The sequence below is a fragment of the Aotus nancymaae genome, unplaced genomic scaffold, assembly GCF_030222135.1.
Source record: "Aotus nancymaae isolate 86718 unplaced genomic scaffold, 86718_ANA_hifiasm-v0.15.2.pri h1tg000030l, whole genome shotgun sequence".
Taxonomy (NCBI): domain Eukaryota; kingdom Metazoa; phylum Chordata; class Mammalia; order Primates; family Aotidae; genus Aotus; species Aotus nancymaae.
Window position 1 is genome coordinate 6068584 of NW_026988443.1, and position 22884 is coordinate 6091467.

At 48.9% G+C, this 22884-nt stretch overlaps 1 protein-coding gene across 1 annotated transcript in view; it reads left to right on the forward strand.

The window, feature by feature from the left end:
• Positions 1-22884, forward strand: part of LOC135277237 (nucleotide-binding oligomerization domain-containing protein 2-like) — a 40527-nt gene that overhangs the window by 4656 nt on the left and 12987 nt on the right. Inside the window, 6 exon segments of the mRNA XM_064383050.1 lie at positions 1256-1722; positions 8847-8952; positions 11541-13356; positions 17214-17297; positions 17503-17586; positions 20545-20628. Coding sequence (XP_064239120.1) covers positions 1264-1722; positions 8847-8952; positions 11541-13356; positions 17214-17297; positions 17503-17586; positions 20545-20628 — 2633 coding nt within the window. The 5' untranslated portion in view covers positions 1256-1263.

Genomic DNA, 22884 nt, shown 5'->3' on the forward strand with positions numbered 1-22884 from the left:
GGCTGCTCAGGGACCCTCCCAGGGCTTGAAGCTCCTGGAAGGTCACTTCCCCTCAAATCCCCAGAACCCAGAGCAGGTTACTGACAGTAGCAGCGGAGCAGCCTGTTCAGGTGGTTTCGAGGGTGTGGGAGGGAGGCGAGGGCCCTAGGGCAAGTGTGTGGGGCGACGGGGACAAGGCACCAGAACGCTTGGAAACAACTTAGTTTGCACCGTAATTTTTCACTTTGCCTAGGCTGGGACCTTTAGAACAGTATCCTGAGTCTACCCCTTGGAGAGCAGTGTGCAAAGCACACGGCACGGGCTTGGGCCCCCGTGGGGAAGCCAAATGTAAGAGTTAGAGACGTGCATTCTGGAGTCGCACACGGCTTGTGTTGAAATCCTGGCCCAGCCTGTCTAGCTGTGACATGTCGCACAAATCACTTAGCCTCTCTGTGCCTCAGTGTCTTCCTCTGTAAAATGGGGCTGATTGTAACCACTGCTTCAGAGTGGCTGGGAGGGTTCCGTGAATTCATGCAGGAGAGCACTTAGAATGGCGCCTGGCGTGTCATTTATTCTTAATAAATATTAACCATTACTGAAACTGCTGTAGCCTGAAACCAGTCAGGATCAAAGAGCCCCTCTCACCCTACTTCGAAGAGAATTAATTCCCTGATCACTTGGGAGATCTCTCTCTCTCTCTCTCTCTCTCTCTCTGTCTCTCTGTCTCTCTCTCTTTTTGAGACAGAGTCTCTATTGACCAGGTTGGAGTGCCGTGGCTCCATCTCAGCTCACTGCAGCCTCCACCTCCTGGGTTCATGCGATTCTCCTGCTCAGCCTCCTAAGTAGCTGGGATTACAGGTGCCCACCACCAGGCCTGGCTCCTTTTTGTATTTTTAGTAGAGACAGGGTTTCACTGTATTGGCCAGGCTGGTCTCCAACTCCTGATCTCAAGTGACCTTAGGAGATCTCTTGCTCCTAATAGTACCTCAAGCCTTTTTAAACGTTTTAAGCCAGAGACCAAGCATGCATATGGGAGTTAGGGGTCTTGATTTAATTTTTGGTTGCTTCAAACTCTCTGTGGGACCTTGAGGTGTTTCTTGCCTTCTCTGGGCCTCAATTTGCACATCTGAATGGTGGGGAGCTTGGATTGGATAAAGTCTGAGGCTAGAACCAAGGCCAGCTCGGGTTTTGCTGGGGCTGACTTGCCTTGGCCTTCCCGACCACCCCGCGTCTGGCTTTCAGAGAAGTCCCGCACTGATGTTGTTCTCCTCCCCAGGTTGTGAGATGTGCTCGCAGGAGGCTTTTCAGGCACAGAGGAGCCAGCTGGTGGAGCTTTTGGTCTCGGGGTCCCTGGAGGGCTTCGAGAGCATCCTGGACTGGCTGCTCTCCTGGGAGGTCCTCTCCTGGGAAGACTACGAGGGCTTCCACATCCTGGGCCAGCCTCTCTCCCACTTGGTCAGGCGCCTCCTGGATACCGTCTGGAATAAGGGTACTTGGGCCTGTCAGAAACTCATCGCAGCTGTCCGGGAAGCCCAGGCTGACAGCCAGACCCCCAAGCTGCACGGCTGCTGGGACCCCTACTCGCTCCACCCAGCCCGAGACCTGCAGAGTCACCGGCCAGCCATTGTCAGGAGGCTCCACAGCCATGTGGAGGGCGTGCTGGACCTGGCATGGGAGCGGGGTTTCGTCAGCCAGTATGAATGTGACGAAATCAGGTTGCCGATCTTCACACCGTCCCAGAGGGTGAGGCGCTCCTGCGTGCACCACAGAGTTCCCAGGAAAGGGCGCTTAGTCACCAAGATTGATTTGTCCTCATGAAGTCAGCCTGTGGGGTAACTTGGTCTATGGGATTTCCCCTAAAAAGGTAGCCATGTAGGTAAAATTTACTCTTGACTTTTGGCAGGCAACATACAACTTTTTTTTTTTTTTAAAGAGATGAAGTCTTACTCTGTTACCCAGGCTAGAATGCAGCGGCACGGTCATAGCTCACTGTAGCCTTGAATTCCTGGGCTCAAGTGAGATTCTGGCCTCGGAGTAGCTGGGACTATGGGTCCTGTACCACCATGCATGGCTAATTTTGTTTTTCCTTTAGAGATGGGGTGTTGCTTTGTTGCCCAGGCTGGGCTCCAGTTCCTGGCTTTAAGCAATCCTCCCGTCTTGGCCTCCCAAACTGTTGGGATTGCAGGCATGAGCCACTTTGCCTGGCCAACATACTGCTTCTGCTGAGAGGAAGTGTGTGGTGGCCAAGGGCTCGGATTCCGGAGCCAGAATGGCGCAGGCTCAAGGTCAACCCTGCGTGGTCTCAGGCTTCCCGATGGAGCCTCTGCAGCCTTATTCTCTCTTGTTTCAGTTTCCTCATCTATAAAGCAATGGTAATAGTCATATGGTGCCTATCCTGTAAGGCTGTTGGGAGGATTCGATGAATTAACTCGATGAGTAATGCTTAGGACAGTGTCTATTACCATTGTCTGCTATTGATTATTTCTGTTATGAGTGATCCTCTGTACTTGTATGCTTTTATTTCTGTTTTAAATTAACAGCACAACAGGTCATAACACCTCAGTATATTGAATCTCTATTTTATAATTAACGTAGCATATTATATACTAAGATATAATAGTAGCATATTATACACTAATATAGCTTAAATGTTTATGTAGGATTTATGATATGAAATTGCATTAGATCATAGATGTTCAGAGTTGGGATACAACTGCCCCCAACAATGTAATGACTCAACAGAGACCACCAAGACAGAGAAATGACCACTGAGTAATTTTGAAACTCTTTTGTTTCTTCCAAACAGTGATTCTTAGGGCTCCTGAGAGGCAGATGGAACACTTACTAACGTTCTACTTTATAAATTGGGAAATTGAGGCCAAGGAGAGTAGTTTGAATAAGCTCACAGTAGTTCATGAGACGGCCGATGCTAGACCAATTGTCCAGCCTTGGCCATTGACTGATTCATCCGTCATTCGTTTATTCCGCCAGAATCTATTAGGTACTTCATACATATTTGCTCAAAGTTTGTTGTGTTCATAGTGCTTTGCACATGGTAGGTACTCCATAAATATTTGTTGATGAAATAAATGAGTTATTGAATGAATGACTGAATTAGAATTAAGCTGCAGTGGTAAAATGGACTGGGTTGAGGAACATTTTAGTTTTTCTTTTTGTCTGTTTTCCAAAAATGTATGCTGTGTTCACATAAGTCTGGGTAACCCTAGGTTGAGATTGAGGAAATAAACTAATTTGTCTTCAAGCCTGCTGGAGTGCAGTGGCACCATCATGGATCACTGCAGTCTTGAACTTCTGGGCTGAAGCGATCCTCCTGCCTCAGCTTCCCGCGTAGGTGGGACACAGATTAGCACCAACATACTGGGCTAATTTTTTGCGGGGAGTGTAGAGATAGGATCTTGCTATGTTGTCCAGACTGGTCTCAAACTCCTTGGCTCAAGTAATCCTCCTCCCTCGGCTTCCCAAAGTGCTGGGATTACAAGCATGAGCCACTGCATCCATCAAAGGCTATATTTTAATGAGCTAAGAATTCTTTTTTGTTTTTGAGATGGTGTCTTGCTCTGTCACCAGGCTGTAGTGCAGTGGTGCAATCTCGGCTCACTGCAACCTCCGCCTCCTGGGTTCAAGCGATTCTTCTACCTCAACCTCCTGAGTAACTGGGACCACGGGCGCGTGCCACCACGCCTGGCTAATTTTTTTTGTATTTTTAGTAGAGAAGGGGTTTCACTGTGTTGGCCAGGATGGTCTCCATCTCTTGACCTCGTGATCCGCCCACCTCAGCCTCCCAAAGTGCTGGGATTACAGGCTTGTGAGTCACCGCGCCTGGCCAAGAATTCATTGTAAGAAAGGGCTAAATAGACAGCAAAAGCAAGCATTGAAGCCTGGGACTGAGCTGAGTGAGGAGCAGAGACAACAGATCTGAGGATTGCAGGAGATTACAAGTGGTTTGTGCTGCCTGAGGTTTAAGCTTTTAGAATCCAGCTCTCTCTGAGCCTCCTTTGAGCTCTGACATTGTGTGACTGTGATTTGGTGGCCTTCCCTAAGTGGCCTTTCTGATTTCATTTGGATGGTGCTTGTGGTATGTTTAACCAACATGTCTTCCCAATTGACCTTTTAATTTCCTATAAAGAAGTAGTTGTCATTGATTGCAGGTTAGGGACAGAAAATGCTGTGGAATGAAACAAAATACAAGTTAAAGAACCAAATTCCAAAAACACCCATTGCTACTATTGACTGAGTGCCTACTGTGTGCCAGGCCCTGCATCCAGTCCATTTCCTATATTGTCTTATTTAAGCCCCACAAGGGTGTAGTGTGATCACACTGTTTCTTAACAATGAAAAAACTGCCCAAATCGCCCATCTGGGAAGTGGCCCAGCTAGAATTTGAATCCAGGCCTGTTTTCCTCCAAAGCTTGTTCTATTCTCTATCTGTCATAAAATGTGGGGGCTTTGTGTGGTAAACTTGCTCAGTCGGGCATAGCAGTTGTTAGGAAACCTGAGGCTGGTAACACCAGCTGTAATACCAGCTGTCCGTCTGACTCATGCAACTGTTAAAGTTGATAGGGCTGAGGTGTCAGAGTGAGCTCTGAATTGCCTGATTCCTATAACAATATTAACTTAAACATTTTCAAATTGGGAAATTCACCATACCTACAGAAGAGTGTGTATATTTCATATGTATGGTGTAAACTGTTCCCATCACCCAGGTTAAAAGACAGGATATTTCTAGTACCTGGGGCCTTCTTTAATTGCAACTACCAGAGGTAAACACTGGCTTGACTTTTGTGTAAATCATTCCTTTGCTTTTCTTTAATGTTTTAGCATCTTTTAAAATACATTCCCAAACAATGTATTGTTCTACTTTGAAAAACTGAGTAGAAAGCCAAAAATAGCTGTGTAAAGAAACTATTAGGCTGGGTGGTGGCTCACACCTATAATCCCAGCACTTTGGGAGGCCGAAGCAGGTGGTTCACAAGGTCAGGAGATTGAGACCATCCTGGCTAACACAGTGAAACCCCGTCTCTACTAAAAATACAAAAAATTAACTGGGTATTGTGGCATGTGCCTGTAGTCACAGCTGCTCGGGAGACTGAGGCAGGAGAATTGCTTGAACCTGGGAGGCAGAGGTTGCAGTGAGCCGAGATTGTGCCCCTGCACTCCAGCCTGGGTAACAGAGAAAACAGAAAGAAAGAAAGTTCACTATTGCCTTTTCTTAGATGAAGGTTCCCAAGGCAGGGAAGCAGAGTGGAGTCTCAGGGACTTGGTCTGGCTTTACCTTCCCTGGGAATTGATAAGGACCCCTTCTGGGAAGTCAGTAGGCAATGACATAAGCGAGTCTGGGGAAATACAGGGCTCATTGCAACTGGAGGGTCTGGTAAGGCCGATGTGAATTAGGTGATGGCTGTCCAGAGGAAAATGGCCTGAGGAAGCAGGCTGCTTCATACAGTCTGTGGTAAACTTGCCAAAGGCTATTCTAGCTCACAGGAATAGGCCAAGACTAAACACTTCTGTGGAGTGAAATGAATGTCCTCAGCTGACTGAGGCAGCAGGAGTTGAGAAGAAATGATATTAGTTCATGGTGAAGACAAGTCAAATATAGATAAAGGTTAGGGTCAGACTTGCCTGGACATCTAGGGGATAACTGCTGTCAGTATGTTTGAGTCTTGAGTCACTGCTCCATTCTGTCTGAACTGGTGGCCATCTATCTACTTGTAGTACACAGCCATCAACCTGAGATTTCCCTACATGGTCTTCCTGCATTGAGTCTCCTCTTCGGACTCTACTTTCCTGGTTTATTCCATTTTGCTAGACCATATCCTCCAGTCAATTCCTTAGAATGAATGCATGAAAGTTAAAAATTTCTGAGCTCTTACATGTCTAAAAGTTCCCTCATACTGGATTGACAGTTTGGCTGCGTATAAAATTCTGCACTGGCCATCATTTTCCTTCAGAATTTTGATTGCATTGTTCCATTATCATCTCTTTTCAATATTGCTTCTAAGAATTCCAAAACCATTTTTTTTTCTTTTTGAGACAGAGTCTCACTCTGTCACCCAGGCTGGAGTGCAGTGGCGTGATCTCAGCTCACTGCAACCTCCGCCTCCTGGATTTAAGCAGTTCTTCTGCCTCAGCCTCCCAAATAGCTGGGATTACAGGGACCAGCCACCACACCTGGCTAATTTTTGTGTTTTGAGTAGAGACAGGGTTTTGTCATGTTGGCCAGACTGGTCTTGAACTCCTGACCTCAGGTGATCTGCCACCTCGGCATCCCAAGGTGCTGGGATTACAGGCATGAGCCACCACTTCTGGCCTCCAAAACCATTTTAAAACTCTTTCTGGAAGTTTGTACAAATTTTTTTTTTAGCCCCCAGCATTTTAAAATTTCAATGATGTGTCTTGGTGTTCTTCCACTGTGCTAGTCACCCAAGAGGTAGTTTGAATCTGGAGACTTCTCTCTCTTTATGTTTTGGGAAATGTTCTTGATTAGTTTATAGATGATTTCTTCCTCTCCATTTTGTCTCTTCTCTCTTTATGGGACTGCTATTACTTTAATGTTAGAACTCCTTGACTAATCCTTTAATTTTCTTCCATTTTCCATCTCTGTGTCTTTTTGCTTTACTTTTGTATGATAGTTGCAACTCCATCTTTAAATTCTTGAATTTTTCATTTTTGTTGTCATGCTGTTAATTTGGTGGTTCTAGAGTAGTCAGAGAGCTCTTACTTAGAAGGTGAGATTCGAGCAAGAGGTACGTTTGACTGTTCTTTTTTGTAGTATCTTACTCTTGTTTTATGGATGCAACATCTTCTTTGACTTAGGATCATAAGATCAGTGAGTTCTTTGTTTGTTTGTTTGACTGTTTTTCACCCTTTGTAAACTTTTTCTACAAGTTACTTTCTCCTTTTCCCCTTGTTTGGCTTATATCCCCCATGTTAGATGCTTTCTCTGGGCTTGTGATACTCTTTGGTTTTCTTTCTCATGATTGGCAGGTAGGACTTGAAAACTTGTTGAGCATGTGGGTGAAACTTGTCTACTGTGAATTTCACTGTAGACATTTTGGGAAATGACGGTGTTTGTATCTTTCGATCTTGCCTCCTGGGTTGATCAAGTTATCTGAGTAGACCACAGACCTCTTGCCTGGGGATAAACCAGAAATCTGTTGCAGTTTGACTCAGTCCTCCTTGTTTTAGTAATTTCCTTCAGTTCCAGAAGTCCCTCATGCTGATCATTCCAGAATTCTTTACAGATTCTAGGATACACACTGCATGGTTTTCAACTTTCTCATTCTGAGGTTAAGATTGGGCTTTCAGGAGTCTCTTAAATCCATTACCATTCATTCATTCAGCAAATTGAGTACCTGATTTGTGCCAGACATTCTTCTATGTGTCGTGGATACCTCAGTGAACAAAACAGACAAAAATCTTTGCCCTGGAAATACACACACTCCAGTCAGGGGAGAGGAGCAATAAGCCAAAGGAAGGAAATTACAGAGTGTGCTAGAAGGTGGTGAGTGTTGTAGAAAGTAAGTAAAGTGGGTTCGGGAGTTGAGATTTGGGGAAGGAGGAAGGGGATAAATGATGGCAATTTTAAATAGAGTAGTCCTCTCCTCTCCTCTCCTGCCCTCCCCTCCCTTCTCCTCCCTTCCCCCCCTTCCCCTCCCTTCCCCTACCTTTCCCCTCCCCTCCCCTCCCCTCCGCTTCCCTCTCTTTTCATTTGTTTCTTTTTTGGAGACTGAGTCTCGCTCTGTCACCCAGGCTGGAGTGCAGTGGCATGATCTTGGCTCACTGCAATCTCCACCTCCCAGGTTCAAGTGATTCTCCTGCCTTGGCCTCCCAAGTAGCTGGGATTACAGGCTGCGTCACCATACCTGGATAATTTTTGTATATTTAGTGGAGATGGAGTTTCATTATGTTGTCCAGGCTGGTCTTAAACTTCTGACCTCAGGTGATCCACCTGCCTCGGCCTCCCAAAGTGCTGGGATTACAGGCATGAGCCACCATGCCTGGCCATATCTTGCTATTTTCTACATGGATTACATGTTGAAATGGTAATGTTTTGACTATTGTGGGTTAAATAGAATATATGATTAAAGTTAATTTTATCTATTTCTTTTTACTTTAAAAAATGTGTCTCTTAGAGGATTTCAAATTACACATGTGACTTGCATTTGTGCCCTGCATTTTATTTCTGTTGGACAGTGCTCTTTGGGACATGCTTTGAAGGAGGAGTCAACAGGATTTGACAGATTACAGAGGAGTGGCTTCATGGGTGACTCCAAGGCTTCAGGGCCGAGCACCTGGAAGAATGGGATTAATATTAGCCAAGATGGGGAAGGCTATAGGTTTGGCAGGTGCGTGGGTAGGTTAGTTTAGTTTAGAATATGTTGGAGGTGTTTATGAAACTTTGAAGTGGAGATGGGAAATAGGCAGTTGGATGTGTAAGTCCAGACTTCAGGGGAAGAATTCAGGCTGGAGATGAAGATGTGGGAGTCTGAGCAGAGGTTGTATTCAAATATTCAATCCATGAGACTCGATGAAATCACTTCTCTTCCAGATGATTTACAGCTTGCAGAATCATTTTCCCTATCTTTGTAGGTTCGTGTCTTTATTTTGTTTCATCTATTTTTCAGTTATTCACTGTTTTAGTGAGTTTTGAGTAGGAGCCAGATTGGATGCGTGCTTTCAATTCACCATCTAACACTGTATTAAGTACTTTAAACTCATGTGATTGTCCAGTTATTTTTCTGATCTTTTATTCGGGATAGAAGAAGATGCCTATGAAGTTGTAGTAATCGGTAAACCTTCCCACATCAGCCGTTCTGGAAAAATAATGTCTTCTGTGTTCTCCATAGGCAAGAAGGCTGCTCGATCTTGCCACAGTGAAGGCGAATGGATTGGCTGCCTTCCTTCTACAGCATGTTCAAGAATTACCAGTCCCGTTGGCCCTACCATTGGAAGGTAGGTATATGTTCTCAGTTAATCAGACAGGGAAGGCAAGTCAGTGCAGATCCATGGTTAGGAGCAGAACACACCTCGGTTAGCATCCCATATGCTGACAGTGCAGCCTCCCTGTGACTCAGTTTCCTCCTTTTAAGGATAGCACCACCCTCTATCTCATTGGGCTTTTAGGAGGATTAAAAGGACAAAAGTGTATAATGTTAGCTCTTAGCTTTCATTATCTCCCACACAATGTAATGGTAATTGGAGCTACCATATATTGAGGGCTAACTAAAGGTGCTACTTACTATCCAAACTCTCATTATCTGTACCAAAAAGATATGGACATATGTTTGGAGTTAGGGCTGGTATCCCTTGATCTCTGAAATTTAGCAGCTCACAACTGGAGACTCGAGAACCAAGTGGATCGAGGGACTGTGGTATCCCTCAGTGCCCAGGGTCACCACCGAAACTCAGGAACAGGTGGGGCTTGGACAGCACCATTTAACCATGCCAGGCATCCTGCCAGGTGCCTTATGGACAATGTCTACCCTTTGCAACAACCCTGAGAAGTAGGTGGTTTTTTTTCCACCATATAGATGTGGAAACTGGACAGGGAGGTTAAGTGACAAGGGAGGGGGAGATGGGTCTGATTGTAAACTGTCCCCACCTATACTTTCTCTTTTCTTGGGAGAAGCAATGCCGGTTGTAAACAGAGGGTGCAAGGCTGGCACTCTTTAGGGCTTGTTCCTACACCGCGGTACTTAAAGCTCATTAGCACCAAAGCCCCCTGAGCTGTGCGTGGTTCTGGCAGATGGGTCTATCACCCTGGGCCCCGCCCTCTGGGCAGTGAGCAGGCCTGTGGGAGGGGTGGCTGGAAGCCTGTGCCTGGCACTCAGGTGTGCACCGCCTCATCAAAGAATGGGACGTAGACATCAGTCCACCATACAGGGGTGCACAGCATGGAGCACGGGGCCTGGTTCAGCCCCTGGTTGAGGTTTGCTGTTGATCTCATCAAGCACAACTGGTCACTGTAAGACCAGGCCAGGGTGCAAGATTCCCCACATTTCTAAAGGTGACAACTGATGTGTTTATTTCTCTATAAAATGACATTTTTTTTTTTCTGGAGAATGTTAGTATCATTGGTGATGGCTGGAAAGCCTGCATTGGAAATCAGGTCGGAAGAGGAAGATAGATATCTGATATGTGTTGGAGAGGAAGATATCTATCTTATGGTCTAAGTTCAGCGATCCTGGTATATTCAGAGGACAGAGAGCTCATCAATAATCATCAAGTCTGGGAACAACAGAGGTGACATAAACACAGCGCATCCCCTCTGTATGACCACAGAGAGCCATCGATGAGCTCAGAGGTCTCTGAAAATTGCTTGTTAGTTTTGGAGTTGAAAATAAGTGGGCGAGTGTTTGGTTGGGAGCAGTGAGACTGTGATGACCGGGGACCGTTCACCCAGCCTGGGACTAAACCAGCACTTCCCCATTTCTCCTGAAAGGGGAACTAAACCCTGACACAGGAAATGGTTTGCTCGCATTGCTTTCAGGATGAGAAAGGAAGAGCAGTAGCATTTTAAACACGCCCAGTGCATGAAGTCTCCCGGCCTGGGGTGCATGGGGAGGATGGGGAAGTGGAGGCAGGATCACAGACTTTCATTTGGGTGCTTGGCTGGGGTGCCCTGGTGACGCTGAGGCCTTCCGTTGCTAGGAAGATCCAGATCACTCAGGATCATCTCCCCATCTCAAAGTTTAGCTTCATCACATCAGCAGAGTTCCTTTTGCCTTGTAAGGTAACATATTCACAGGTTCTGAGGATCGGGACATGGACATCTTTGGGGGTCTATTGTTGTGCCTACTATATCCATTAATAATCATGGTAATAAACACTGTGTTTTGGGAGTTTGCCATATCAGATATTCTTCTAAACTCTATTTTATCTCACTGCCTCTTAAACAATCCTTCCAGATATATATTGTCCCCATTTTTACAGATGAGAGAACTGAGGCCTGGAAAGGCTAAATGGCTTGCTCAAGTGAATGGTGGAGCCAGGTTTTCCAACTCAGGTGTGTCTGGCTTCAGAGACGGGGCTCCTGAGCCGTTAAGTCTATTGTTTCTCTTTAGAGAAAGACAACTGAGGCTGAGTGGCGAAGGGATTCATCTAAAGCCACCAGCCACTATGGCAGGACAGATATCGAATACAGGTCTTCTGATCCCAGCCCAGAGCCTCTTCCCGTCATCTACAACTCCTCCTGGTGTCAGTAATGATAACGGCAGTCACTGATGTCTTTCGAGCACTTACTTTGTGTTGGGCACTATGCTAAGTGAGTGACACACGTTATCTTAGTTGATCTGTGTAAAAACTCTGTAAGGTAGTTATCAACACTTCTCCCACCTTACAGAGGTGGAAACTGAGGGTTAGGAAGTTTCCTTGACTTGTCCTCAAAGTCCACAGCTTGTGAATGGAGGAGCCAGGATGGGCGCCTGCTGGTTCGCCTATCCCTTCAGTTATGTCACCTTCCCCTGCAGCAGCCCACTGTCTGGTTAGGTCCTATCTTCACCATGGTGCCACCTTCACCTGCCTCTTCTTCTGCCTTCCAGCTGCCACATGCAAGAAGTACATGGCCAAGCTGAGGACCACGGTGTCCGCTCAGTCTCGCTTCCTCAGTACCTATGATGGGGCAGAGACGCTCTGCCTGGAGGACATATACACAGAGAATGTCCTGGAGGTCTGGGCGGATGTGGGCATGGCTGGACCCCCACAGAAGAGCCCGGCCACCCTGGGGCTGGAGGAGCTCTTCAGCAGCCCTGGCCACCTCAATGACGATGCGGACACTGTGCTGGTGGTGGGCGAGGCGGGCAGCGGCAAGAGCACGCTCCTGCAGTGGCTGCACTTGCTGTGGGCTGCGGGGAGAGACTTCCAGGAATTTCTCTTTGTCTTCCCATTCAGCTGCCGGCAGCTGCAGTGCGTGGTCAAACCACTCTCTGTGCGGATGCTACTCTTTGAGCACTGCTGTTGGCCTGATGTTGATCAACAGGACATCTTCCAGTTTCTCCTTGACCACCCCGACCGTGTCCTGCTAACCTTTGATGACTTTGACGAGTTCAAGTTCAGGTTCACGGATCGCGAACGTCACTGCTCCCCGACGGACCCCACCTCTGTCCAGATCCTGCTCTTTAACCTTCTGCAGGGCAACCTGCTGAAGAATGCGCGCAAGGTGGTGACCAGCCGTCCTGCTGCCGTGTCAGCGTTCCTCAGGAAGTACATCCGCACCGAGTTCATCCTCAAGGGCTTCTCCGAAGAGGGCATCGAGCTGTACTTGAGGAAGCGCCATCGTGAGCCTGGAGTGGCAGACCACCTCATCCGCCTGCTCCAAGCGACCTCAGCCCTGCATGGTTTGTGCCACCTACCCGTGTTCTCATGGATGGTGTCCAAATGCCACCAGGAACTGTTGCTGCAGGAGGGGGGGTCCCCAAAGACCACTACAGACATGTACCTGCTGATTCTGCAGCATTTTCTGCTGCATGCTGTCCCCCCAGACTCAGCCTGCCAGGGTCTGGGACCCAGTCTCCTCCTGGGCCGCCTCCCCACCCTCCTGCGCCTCGGCAGACTTGCTCTCTGGGGCCTGGGCACGTGCTGCTATGTGTTCTCAGCCCAGCAGCTCCAGGCAGCACAGGTCAGCCCTGATGACATTTCTCTCGGCTTCCTGGTGCGTGCCAAAGGTGTCATGCCGGAGAGTACGGCACCCCTGGAATTCCTGCACATCACTTTCCAGTGCTTCTTTGCCGCGTTCTATCTGGCACTCAGTGCTGACGTGCCGCCAGCCTTGTTCAGACACCTCTTCAATTGTGGCAGGCCAGGCAACTCACTGATGGCCAGGCTCCTGCCCATGCTGTGCATCCAGGGCTCGAGGGGGAAGGACGGCAGCGTGGCAGCTTTGCTGCAGAAGACTGAGCCGCACAACCTTCAGATCACGGCAGCCTTCCTGGCGGGGCTGTTGTCCTGGGAGCACTGGGGCCTGCTGGCCGAGTGCCAGGCATCCGAGAAGGCCCTGCTCCAGCGCCAGGCCTGTGCCCGCTGGTGTCTGGCCCGCAGCCTCCGCAAGCACTTCCACTCCATCCCACCAGCCGCGCCGGGTGAGGCCAAGAGCATGCACGCCATGCCCAGGTTCATCTGGCTCATCCGGAGCCTGTATGAGATGCAGGACGAGCGGCTGGCACGGAAGGCTGTACGTGGCATGAATGTCGGGCACCTCAAGTTGACATTTTGCAGCGTGGGCCCCACCGAGTGTGCTGCCCTGGCCTTCGTGCTGTGGCACCTCCGGCGGCCCGTGGCCCTGCAGCTGGACTACAACTCTGTGGGCGACATTGGCGTGGAGCAGCTGCTGCCTTGCCTTGGTGTCTGCAAGGCTCTGTAGTGAGTGTTGCTGGGCATTGCTGTTCAGGCACAGGGGAGCACCATCAAGGTGAATCATGGGAGCCCCGAGCTGGGATCCAGAAGTCTGGGCCCAGCTTCTCCTGTTTCACCCTTCTTTGCAACCCTTCCCAGATCCCTTCCCTTCTGGGTCTTAATTTCAATATTTGACAATGACAGCCATACTTTACTGACTGGCCTGTGTGCTGGGTCTGGTGCTACGCTTTCCAGAATGACCTCATCTAACCTCTACAACCACCTTGGGCTGTAGGCAGGAATGTTATTATCTCCATTATCCTTGACTTGAAGCTCAGAGAAGTGAAGTAACTTGTCCACAGGAAGTGAAGTCACACAGGAAATGGCAGAGCTGAGTCTCACAAATCACATCTTTCTGATGACAGGTTTCCTGTCCCTCCGCCAGTCTGTGGATACACTTCAGGGGCTCCCTGAAAACCTTGAGGTCACATGCAGAAAGTTTTGTGTAGTATGTCAGTATCAGGAATGACACCAAATCAGGGGTGACTTGTGCCCCATCATTCCAGCCAGATGGGAATTTCAGGACCCAAGAGATGGAAAGGGGCTGCAGGGTTTCAACCACTCTTGGACTCCTTAAGTAGCACAGTGTCCAAGCAGGATTTCAACACTACTTGTATTGCTTAGAGCCCCAGCCAAAGAGGTGAGGTTTTGCCCTTTGGAGAATCTGTGCTCCTGAACTCAGGGGTCTATTTCTGCATCTTAGGCCTGGGGATCAGCATCCCACAGATACCCTAACATCCTTCCAGCCTTGAAAGGGGAGGCCTTGCTTCTATGTAGAACCTATGAGAAAGCAGAAGTTCTAGATCGAAATTAAGATCTATTCCCAGCTTCCTGGGGCTGTAGGCTACCCCTCCTCTGGTTGACCTTAATTGACCCTAAGCAAGGGACAAACCTCTTCTTGAGAGTATTAGGATGGTATACATCTTCCCTGAGGCAAAGCAATGAGATTTATTTTTCTCCATGGACCAAACACATGGATATCCACTAGAAACTGTGCAGTGACTTTTGTGAACCCTGACATAGGGATGATGGTCATAAGGTTATAGCATAATAACAACATAATACATAACATATATAGCAAATATATATATGTATTCTATGCAATGAATATAAATACAATTATACCCATCATGGTCTTGGAGGAAACAGATGACACACTTCAAATTGGTGATATGAGGAGAGTTTAATAAAGAGATTGTTTACAGGCCATGGGCAGGCATTAGGAAGAGCAAGAGGATTGGTGCAGGGGCCTGGGATTAGTAACAGCTGGGGGAGGGTAGACCTGAAGGGGCAAAGGGAGGGAGACTAATTAGCTGGGAAGGTATGGAGAGGGCTGCCTGAGATTCTGCACCATGGAAGAATACAGCTGGCCCCTAACTCCCTTCCCCGATCCTTGCTTCTGGCCAATGTCTTCCACTGGCTGGACCCATTAGGGAGGCCAAGCAGGCTGCTTGCTGGAGTAGTCCTCAGACATCAGCCTCTCATGAGCCAGACAAGTAGAGAAGTGAGAGAGTGGATGTGGCCAGGCAAGTGGGAGACAGCCAGCACCAAACTCTATTTCCCTAGGTGGGAGCATCATGATACTTGAGTGGGAATTTGGAAACCTATCTGTTGGAGCAATTTTCCTAATAGAAATAAGAATGTGCATTTTCCTGGGTAGTAGACTCATAGTTTTGACCCCAAGACCGCAGGCACTCCTGGCCTGTGTGATCCTCATAGGCCAGTCCATCCCTGGAATTCTGGAATGGATCTTCCATTCTCGGTTAGGGATGTCCATTCCCAGGATGTGCAGGAGGGCTCGGGGAAACCTGTGGGTCTGTCTCTATTTTCAGAGAAAGATGAGGATGGCCTGGTTCTAGCTCATGGTGCTCAGACTGTGGTGTATAAAGGCACTTGTGGAAATGCAGATTCCTGGGCCCGCCCTTAGTGATTCCCATTCAGTAGGTTTGGGGTGGTGTCCAGGGCATCTGTATTTTTAACAAACAACCCTGGTGATTCTGATACAAGTGGTCTTACCCTGGGAGAACTACTGGTCAGCAGCAACCAGTTTGGTTTTCCATTAGCAATTACTGTCCTTGAGCAAGTTCTGCTCTTCACCATACACACACTAAAATTGCCAAGGCCATAGGGGAGGGGAAGCAACCATGAGGTTGCTGTGAGTGCACTGTGCATGTGTGCGTGTGCGTGTGTGCGTGTGTGTGTGTGTGTGTGAGGGGGAGAGAGAGAGAGAGGGGAAGGGAGGAAAGGGGAGGGCTCTCCCACAGTACCAACCTGTCTCTCTCCCAGTTGAAGTGTTTCCATGCCAACCGAAATCCTCAGCCTCTAGGAAACCCCATATACACAGTGCCCCTGTATAGGTTTCTTTAGACTCTGGCTCTCTCTGACTCCAGAGTGATGGGTTTCAAAGTTTTTTGGCTGTGACCCACAATGATTGAGAGAGAGACAGACAGAGAGAGCGAGCGAGCGCACCCACCACCATGTAAACGAGAAACCAAAGCTTCATGAAGTGACTTTGCTCTATGAACTCTGATGCACTGTGCTCTCTTCTGTTCTGTTCAATCTGTATTTTAGAAGTGCTGCTCAGGACCTCAGAATGGTTTGCATGTCCCACAACCTGCAGTCTAAAAAATCACTGCTCTAGAGAAGTGGCCATAAGAGGCCCTGTGGGAGAAGCTGCACCGTGTCAGGGTTAGGAGTGGGGTTTGGAGCCAAGCTGCCTGGGCCCAAAGCCTTTATGTGCTGTGCATCCCTGGCAAAGTCACTTCACTTGTCTGTGCCTCAGCTTCTTTCTCACGAATGCACAAAATAATGGTACCCACTTCACTGGCTTGTCGTGAGGATTAAATAATGTTATTATTGGTCAGTGCTAAGGATAGGGACCAGGGCTAGCGATCACGATTCTAGGTGACTTTTACCATGTACCGGGTGCTCACAAGTCTTTATATACACAGCCTGGTGAGGCTGATAATACTATTATCATAGATGAAGACACCAACAGATAACTAGTAAGTGGCTGATCGGGATCACAATATCCAGCCGAGGCACTCCAGAGCCTGAGCTATTAATCATTCAGTCAAGGCCTCCCAGGTTTGCCTAAAGATAAAGAATCATGTGCACAGTTGTCAAAATATACAGATCCCTGGGCCCCACCACACACATACTGGATCAGCAGCTCCAGGGTACGGGCCTGAGAATCTGTATTTTAGGGAAGCTTTCAGATAATCTTGTGATCAGGTGAGTTTTGGGAATGGCGCCCCCAGAGGAGTGGCAGGCCAGGCTTGCTGGGCAGGGACTGGCCTGTGGGAGTGATATCACTGGGGTTAAGGACTGGGCACTCGCCACAGCCTGCCTGCCTGTTTCCAAAATTTGTGGCCGGTCTCATCCAGCTGGTCTACTGTCTGCTGGCCTAGGTGATGGTAAATTTCTCCAGGGGTAGCCTGTCTAGTTCAGGCTGTACCTTTCCCATATATCAACTCCTTTCCACCATCGTCCCCTTTGTGAGGCTGCTGTGATTATCATGTTCCTTTTGCAGAGATGGAAACATTGCTTCAAATTAGCTCTGTGATTTCCTTAGGATTCCAGGGTTCTTTAGTGGCGGATCTGGGCCCTACGTCCTGGACCGTCTCCGTCATAGTGCACCATGCCACGTCACCTCCCCCACCAGGGACCTTGGGGTCTCCACTTTTCTGGGGTGCTCCATCTTTGCAGGGTTTCCTGGAAGCACAGATGCTGGCACTTCAGGGATGAATGAAAGTCTTTTTTGTAGATTTTTTTTCTTGTCTTTCCAGCTCCGTTTTCAAACGTATTTATCTTGTCTCTTTTAGTTTGCGTGATAACAATATCTCAGACCGAGGCATCTGCAAGCTCATTGAACATGCTCTTCACTGCGAGCCATTGCAGAAGTTAGCGTAAGTCAGCCTGGGCTGTGGACATTGGGCCCCGAGTCCCCTGGTCTCACCCCAGGTCATGCAGCCAGGGTAGCTGTGAGTGATGGGCTGGGGCGGGGGCTGTTTGCATGATGGGGGTGCAGGTGATTCCTGCCCAGAGGGGAAGGGCAACCCTGGGATTGGGTGCTCCCTGTCCAATGTGCTTTGCTTCTGTGTCTCTGAACAGTTTGTTCAACAACAAATTGACTGATGGCTGTGCACACTCCATGGCTAAGCTCCTTGCATGCAAGCAGAACTTCTTGGCATTGAGGTGAGCCCAAGTTTTCCTTATTCCCTGGAAACTGTTTTTTGCCCCACAGCTGAGACAGTCTGGTCTGGTCTTGCCCTGGCGCTGCCCACACTGGCTTCTGACCTCCTGATTGAATGTAGAGGCAGTGTGTCATTTTGAGCAAGGGTTCTCTCTAATGCCATCATCTCCCCTGTAAACTCTGGAATAGCCCTGCTGAGGGCTTCCTGTCTTTTGACCTTTAACCCATAGGGCAAAAATGTTTTTCTAGTCCCCTTTCCTTTTCCATGTCTAAGAGTGTCACAGCTCTCTGGGGTGACCGAGTCCCACGATGCATGTTGATTGAGCTTGTCTCACTGGGGAAGGCATACACAATTACTTGCCACCCCAGCTGTGGCAGCCAGTGGCTGAAATGCTCCCAGAAGGTCCTTTCACCATTCAGAGCATGCAAGGCTTGCAGTCTCATCTGGGTCTGCATTTCTGCTGCTCCAGTGTCTCCCAGTTTCAACTGGAGTCTCTCTCTCCTACCTGGCACTGTTAAACTGCCCTTCTAGCTGGCCCCTGGGTTGGCCTGGCACTCTCTCTCTCTCTCTCTCTCTCTCTCTCTCTCTTTCCCGGATATTCTTGCCTCCTGTGATTTATGAGGTAGTAAAAGAAGACAAGTTAAAAATTGCTTCCCTCTATTCTTTTACCTCTTGGGCTGGATTTGTGGATGGAAGCTGCCATCTTAAAATGGCTGGCCACATAGCTCAGTCTCAGCGAGGGCTACTGAGATCAGGACCACAGGTGCCAATCTGTGTATTTGTACAAAGGACTCTGTCCTGCCACTACTGCCTGCTCCCTCAGACTCACAAGCCTGGAATAGGCTGTGGCAGGATGTGGCTGACCCATCCATGAGAAGGGTGCTAGTTTCACAAATGGAGGCTGTTCGTGGCCAACATAGTCGTCCTCTGTTATGTGCAGGAGAGACATTCTAAGACCCTAGTGGATGCCTGAAACCAAGGAGAGGACCAAGCCCTACACATACCATGCTTTTTCCTATACCTACACACCTGCGATAAAGTGTCATTTACAAATTAGGCACAGTAAGAAAGTAATAGCAACTCATAATAGAATAATTATAGCAATATACTATAATAAAAAACTATATGAATGTGGTCTCTCTCCATCTTTCTCAAAATATCTTCTTGTACTCTACTCACCCTTCTTCTTCTTGGGAAGGTGTGGGGAGGTAAAATGCCTGTGTGATGGAAGGAAGTGAGGTGGATGGCGCAGCACTGTGACCTAGCGCTGGGCTGTTGTTGACCTGACCACATGTCAGGAGGAGAATCATCTGCTCCCAGAGATCCTGAATCTTTGAGCCCTGATGAGGTCAGTGGTTGGCCATCAGGAGCAGATACTGTTGATGATTACTTAGTGGGAGCATATAGAGTGTGGATACGCTGGACAGGGGGCTGATTCACGTCCTGAGAATCAGGACGTCATCAGAATAGCATGCAATTTAAAATGTATGAATTGTTTATCTCTAGAATTTTCCATGTAATATTTTTGGAATGCAGTTGGTTTCAGATAACTGAAACCATAGAAGATGAAGCTGCGGGTAAGCAGGGGGCGGGGGACTACCGTATATCATTGTAATTGAGAGCACCAGCTCTGGAGTCAGACTGTCTGAGGTTTCAACCCTCGTTAGCTGCATGACCTCAGGTCAGCCCAATGTCTGTGTGCCTCTGTGTCCTCTTCTGTAGAATGGGGGTAATAACCATGGCTACCTCACCGGCTGTAGTGATGAGCAAGCGAGTTAATCCACATGAAGGGCTGCACCGTCTGGCAGGGGCTTTATATAGTAAGCGAGTGGCTGCAAGATGCTGGGTAAATCACACACGCACTCAGCTTGTTTCTCCTTGTGTGAGTCCAGTCCTCCAAGCAGGGATCCGATGTGCCACACATTTATCGGGGAAAATTCCTATGAGGGGAAGTGGGGAAGGGAGCTGGGGGAGGCTGAGGGGGGTGTCCCTGAGTGAAGGAGAGAGGGAAGGAAGGAAGGTTAAGACGGGGCACCTTGGACTTCAGGGCAGTCCTAAGACATTTGGGCAAGGCTGATGAGGAGTTCTTGAGCAAAGTTCACCCGGGAGCGGGGAGCCTGGTGTCTCAGGCAGGGGCTGGCAGGCAGCCCTGGTGCCACACCAGGATGTTAGATTTTGGAGCACAGCAGCTGAGGCCCTCGGCTACCTCCAGGGAGCTGAGGCTGGAGACCTGAAAGGCGAGTTCTCCTACCTGCCACACCCCTCTCCAAAGGTGCAATAATATCTGCCCTATAGGATTGTTGTGAGCTGAGTGGCTTGAAGTTCCTTGAAAGGATGAAAGCCTATTGTTACCCCAGGAAGCCTGGGGTTGCAGGTGAGCTCTGGGGCTTCTCTGAAGCATTTCGAGGTGTCTGGATTTGCTTGTAGCAGGAGCCTTCCTGGCTGCAATCTTCCCTGACCCCTAGCCTTGGCCTTCCCTCCCTCCTTCCCTCCTGGAAGGCTCAGCGGGCTCCACTCCTCTCCCCTAGCCGCCTGGACCTGCCCAAGGCTCTTGAGCAACAGGTAAAACCTAGGTGAAGCAACAGCAGATCGGGGAAGGCTGCAGAGGGCACAGTGGGGTCTGGATCAAGGGTGGCTGAGAGGGCAGGGAAAGGTGTGACACTGAGTCACCCTCGCTGTCAGGGGAAACCACCTCCCAGGACAACTCCCTGCTGTGGCTCCTGCCCGGAGCTGTCATGCTGCTGTGCAAAACGGTGTGCTGCCATCCCTTCCCTTTGCTGGGGGAAAACTCAGTCGTGGGAGCCGCTGAGTAAACTGGACCGAGCAGCGAGGGCACCCGCTATGGCTGCTGCCTCTCGGGCAGGTCCTCAAAGCTTTCTTCCTGCCAGGACACAGACGGCCAGCCCTCCTCTTCTGGTTGCTGCTGTGTTCCCCCAGCCTCCTCTGTCTTCCTTTCCAGGCTGGGGAATAACCACATCACCGCCGCGGGAGCCCAATTGCTGGCCGAGGGGCTCCGAGGCAACACCTCCTTGCAGTTCCTGGGGTAGGTTGGATTCCAGGAAGAAGGACTTGCATGGTGGGGCTTGGGACTTTTGAGGATTTAGGGGCAGGTGAAACTCTTCAGCCAGGAGGCCTGGGGGCAGTACAGCTCCAGTGGGGAGGATGAGCCAGGGAGAGAGTGGGCAGCTCTTGAGTGCCGCCTTGACATTTGCTGTATGCATGACAAACAGGAAGTTTGGGATGTTGGGGTTGGGGGAGGGCATGAGCTGGTGACAGGAAGCCCTCTGGTCCTCAGGAGGTGCTAGGGCTGTACATTGGCTGCATATTAAAACCACTTGGGAGCTTCTAAACACTATTGCCAGGTGCCCTCCCCCCAACCTCAGACTGATGAAATGCAAATATCGAGGTGCAGGGCCCAGGTATCAGGAGTTTTAAAGAGCTTCCCAGGGAATGTGCAGCCACAAGTGAGGACCCCTGACCTAAGAAAGAGAAGGAAATAGGGAAGAATAGGAAGGCACCCAGGATGGGAGGGGTCTGTGCTAGGTTGCTCAGAGCTCTTGCTCCCTGTAGGACCATGCTAGGGCCTGCCAGGGAGGGGAGTACCCCAGACGGCAGCCCCAGGGCAGGCTTCCTCTCTTTGCTTGGCACCCAGGCTTGCACCCATGCTGTTCCCAGCAGCTGCTCTCCTATCCTGTCATGCCCTACAGTTAACTGGGGTCCATTTGACAAGAACTGAGGGTTTGAGAACCTGGGACTGTAGGAAGAGAGAATAACCTCAGGGCTTAGGTGTTCCAGCCCATCCATTTCACAGGGAGGCAACTTGCTGCCAAGCTCAGTTGTGTTTTTTTTTTTTTTTTTTGAGACAGAGTCTCACTCTGTCACCCAGGCTGGAGTGCAGTGGTGCGATCTTGGCTCACTGCAACCTCCACCTCCCTGGTTCAAGCGATTCTCCTGCATCAGCTTCCCACGTAGCTGGGATTACAGGCACCCACCACCATGCCCAACTAATTTTTGTATGTTTTAGTAGAGACAGGGTTTCATCATGTTGGCCAGGTTGGTCTTGAAATTCTGACCTCAGGTGATCCACCAGCCTTGGCCTCCCAAAGTGCTGGGTTTACAAGCATGAGCCACGGTGCCTGGCCCCCAAGCTCAGTTTGAGCCACGAATGGGACTACGTGGCTCTAGAAATCAGCATCTTTTTCACACTGCATTAGTAACAACAGAGTCTAGAATAAAGGAGGCCACAGCACCCCCGAGCTCTCTTTTACTTGAAGTCACATCTGCCACATCGGGGGTATCTAGCTCTTTCAACACATATTTATTAGGCTTCCTGTCTGGGCCAGGCACTGTGCTAAAACCTCTAAACACTGTCATATGATACAAAGTGTTCTGTAACTTGCTTGCCTTTTTTTTTTTTTTTTTTTTTTGTTTCACAGTATATTATTATGACTCCTTACTTACTTACGTATTTATTTATTTTATTAATATGTACAGACAGGGTCTCGCTCAGTCACCCAGGCTGGAGTACAGTGGTTGCAATCACAGCTCATTGTAGCCCTGAACTTCTGAGCTCAAGCGGTCCTCCTATCTCAGCCTCCTGAGTAGCTGGGACTATAGGCACACACAACCAGGCCTGGCCAATATTTTTGTGTTTTGTAGAGACGGGATCTCACTGTGTTGCCCAGGCTGGTCTCAAACTCCTGGGCTCAAGTGATCCTCTCTCCTTGAGTGCCTAAAGTGCTAGGATTATACATGTGAGCCACCTCTCTCAGCCTGACCGCATTTTTTAAAGAGTGCACAGTGTTATATAATCTATTTAACTGGTTAGCTTTCAAAGACTATTGTTCTCAGGTTTTTTTGCTATTACAGTGTCATATCCCTGGGACACAGAGCAGTGCTGGCACACAGCCAGAGCTCAATTAATAAGTACCTGATGGATGAAAGTGCAGGTCGGGCGTGGTGACTCATGCCTGTAATCCCAGACCTTTGGGAGGCTGAGGTGGGCAGATCACAAGGTCAGGAGTTTGAGACCACCAGCCTGGCCAATAGAGTGAAACCTCATCTCTACTAAAAATACAAGAATTAGCCAGGGGTGGTGGCAGGTTACTTGGGAAGCTGAGGCAGGAGAATCGCTTGCACCTGGGAGGCGGAGGTTGCAGTGAACTGAGATCATGCCACTACACTGCAGCCTGGGCAACAAAGTGAGACTCCATCCAAAAAAAAAAAGAAAGAAAAGAAAGTGCAGTAGACTTCCTAGTTCAGCTGTCCTTTGCTAACTTGTGCATGTAAGGCCAGTCGC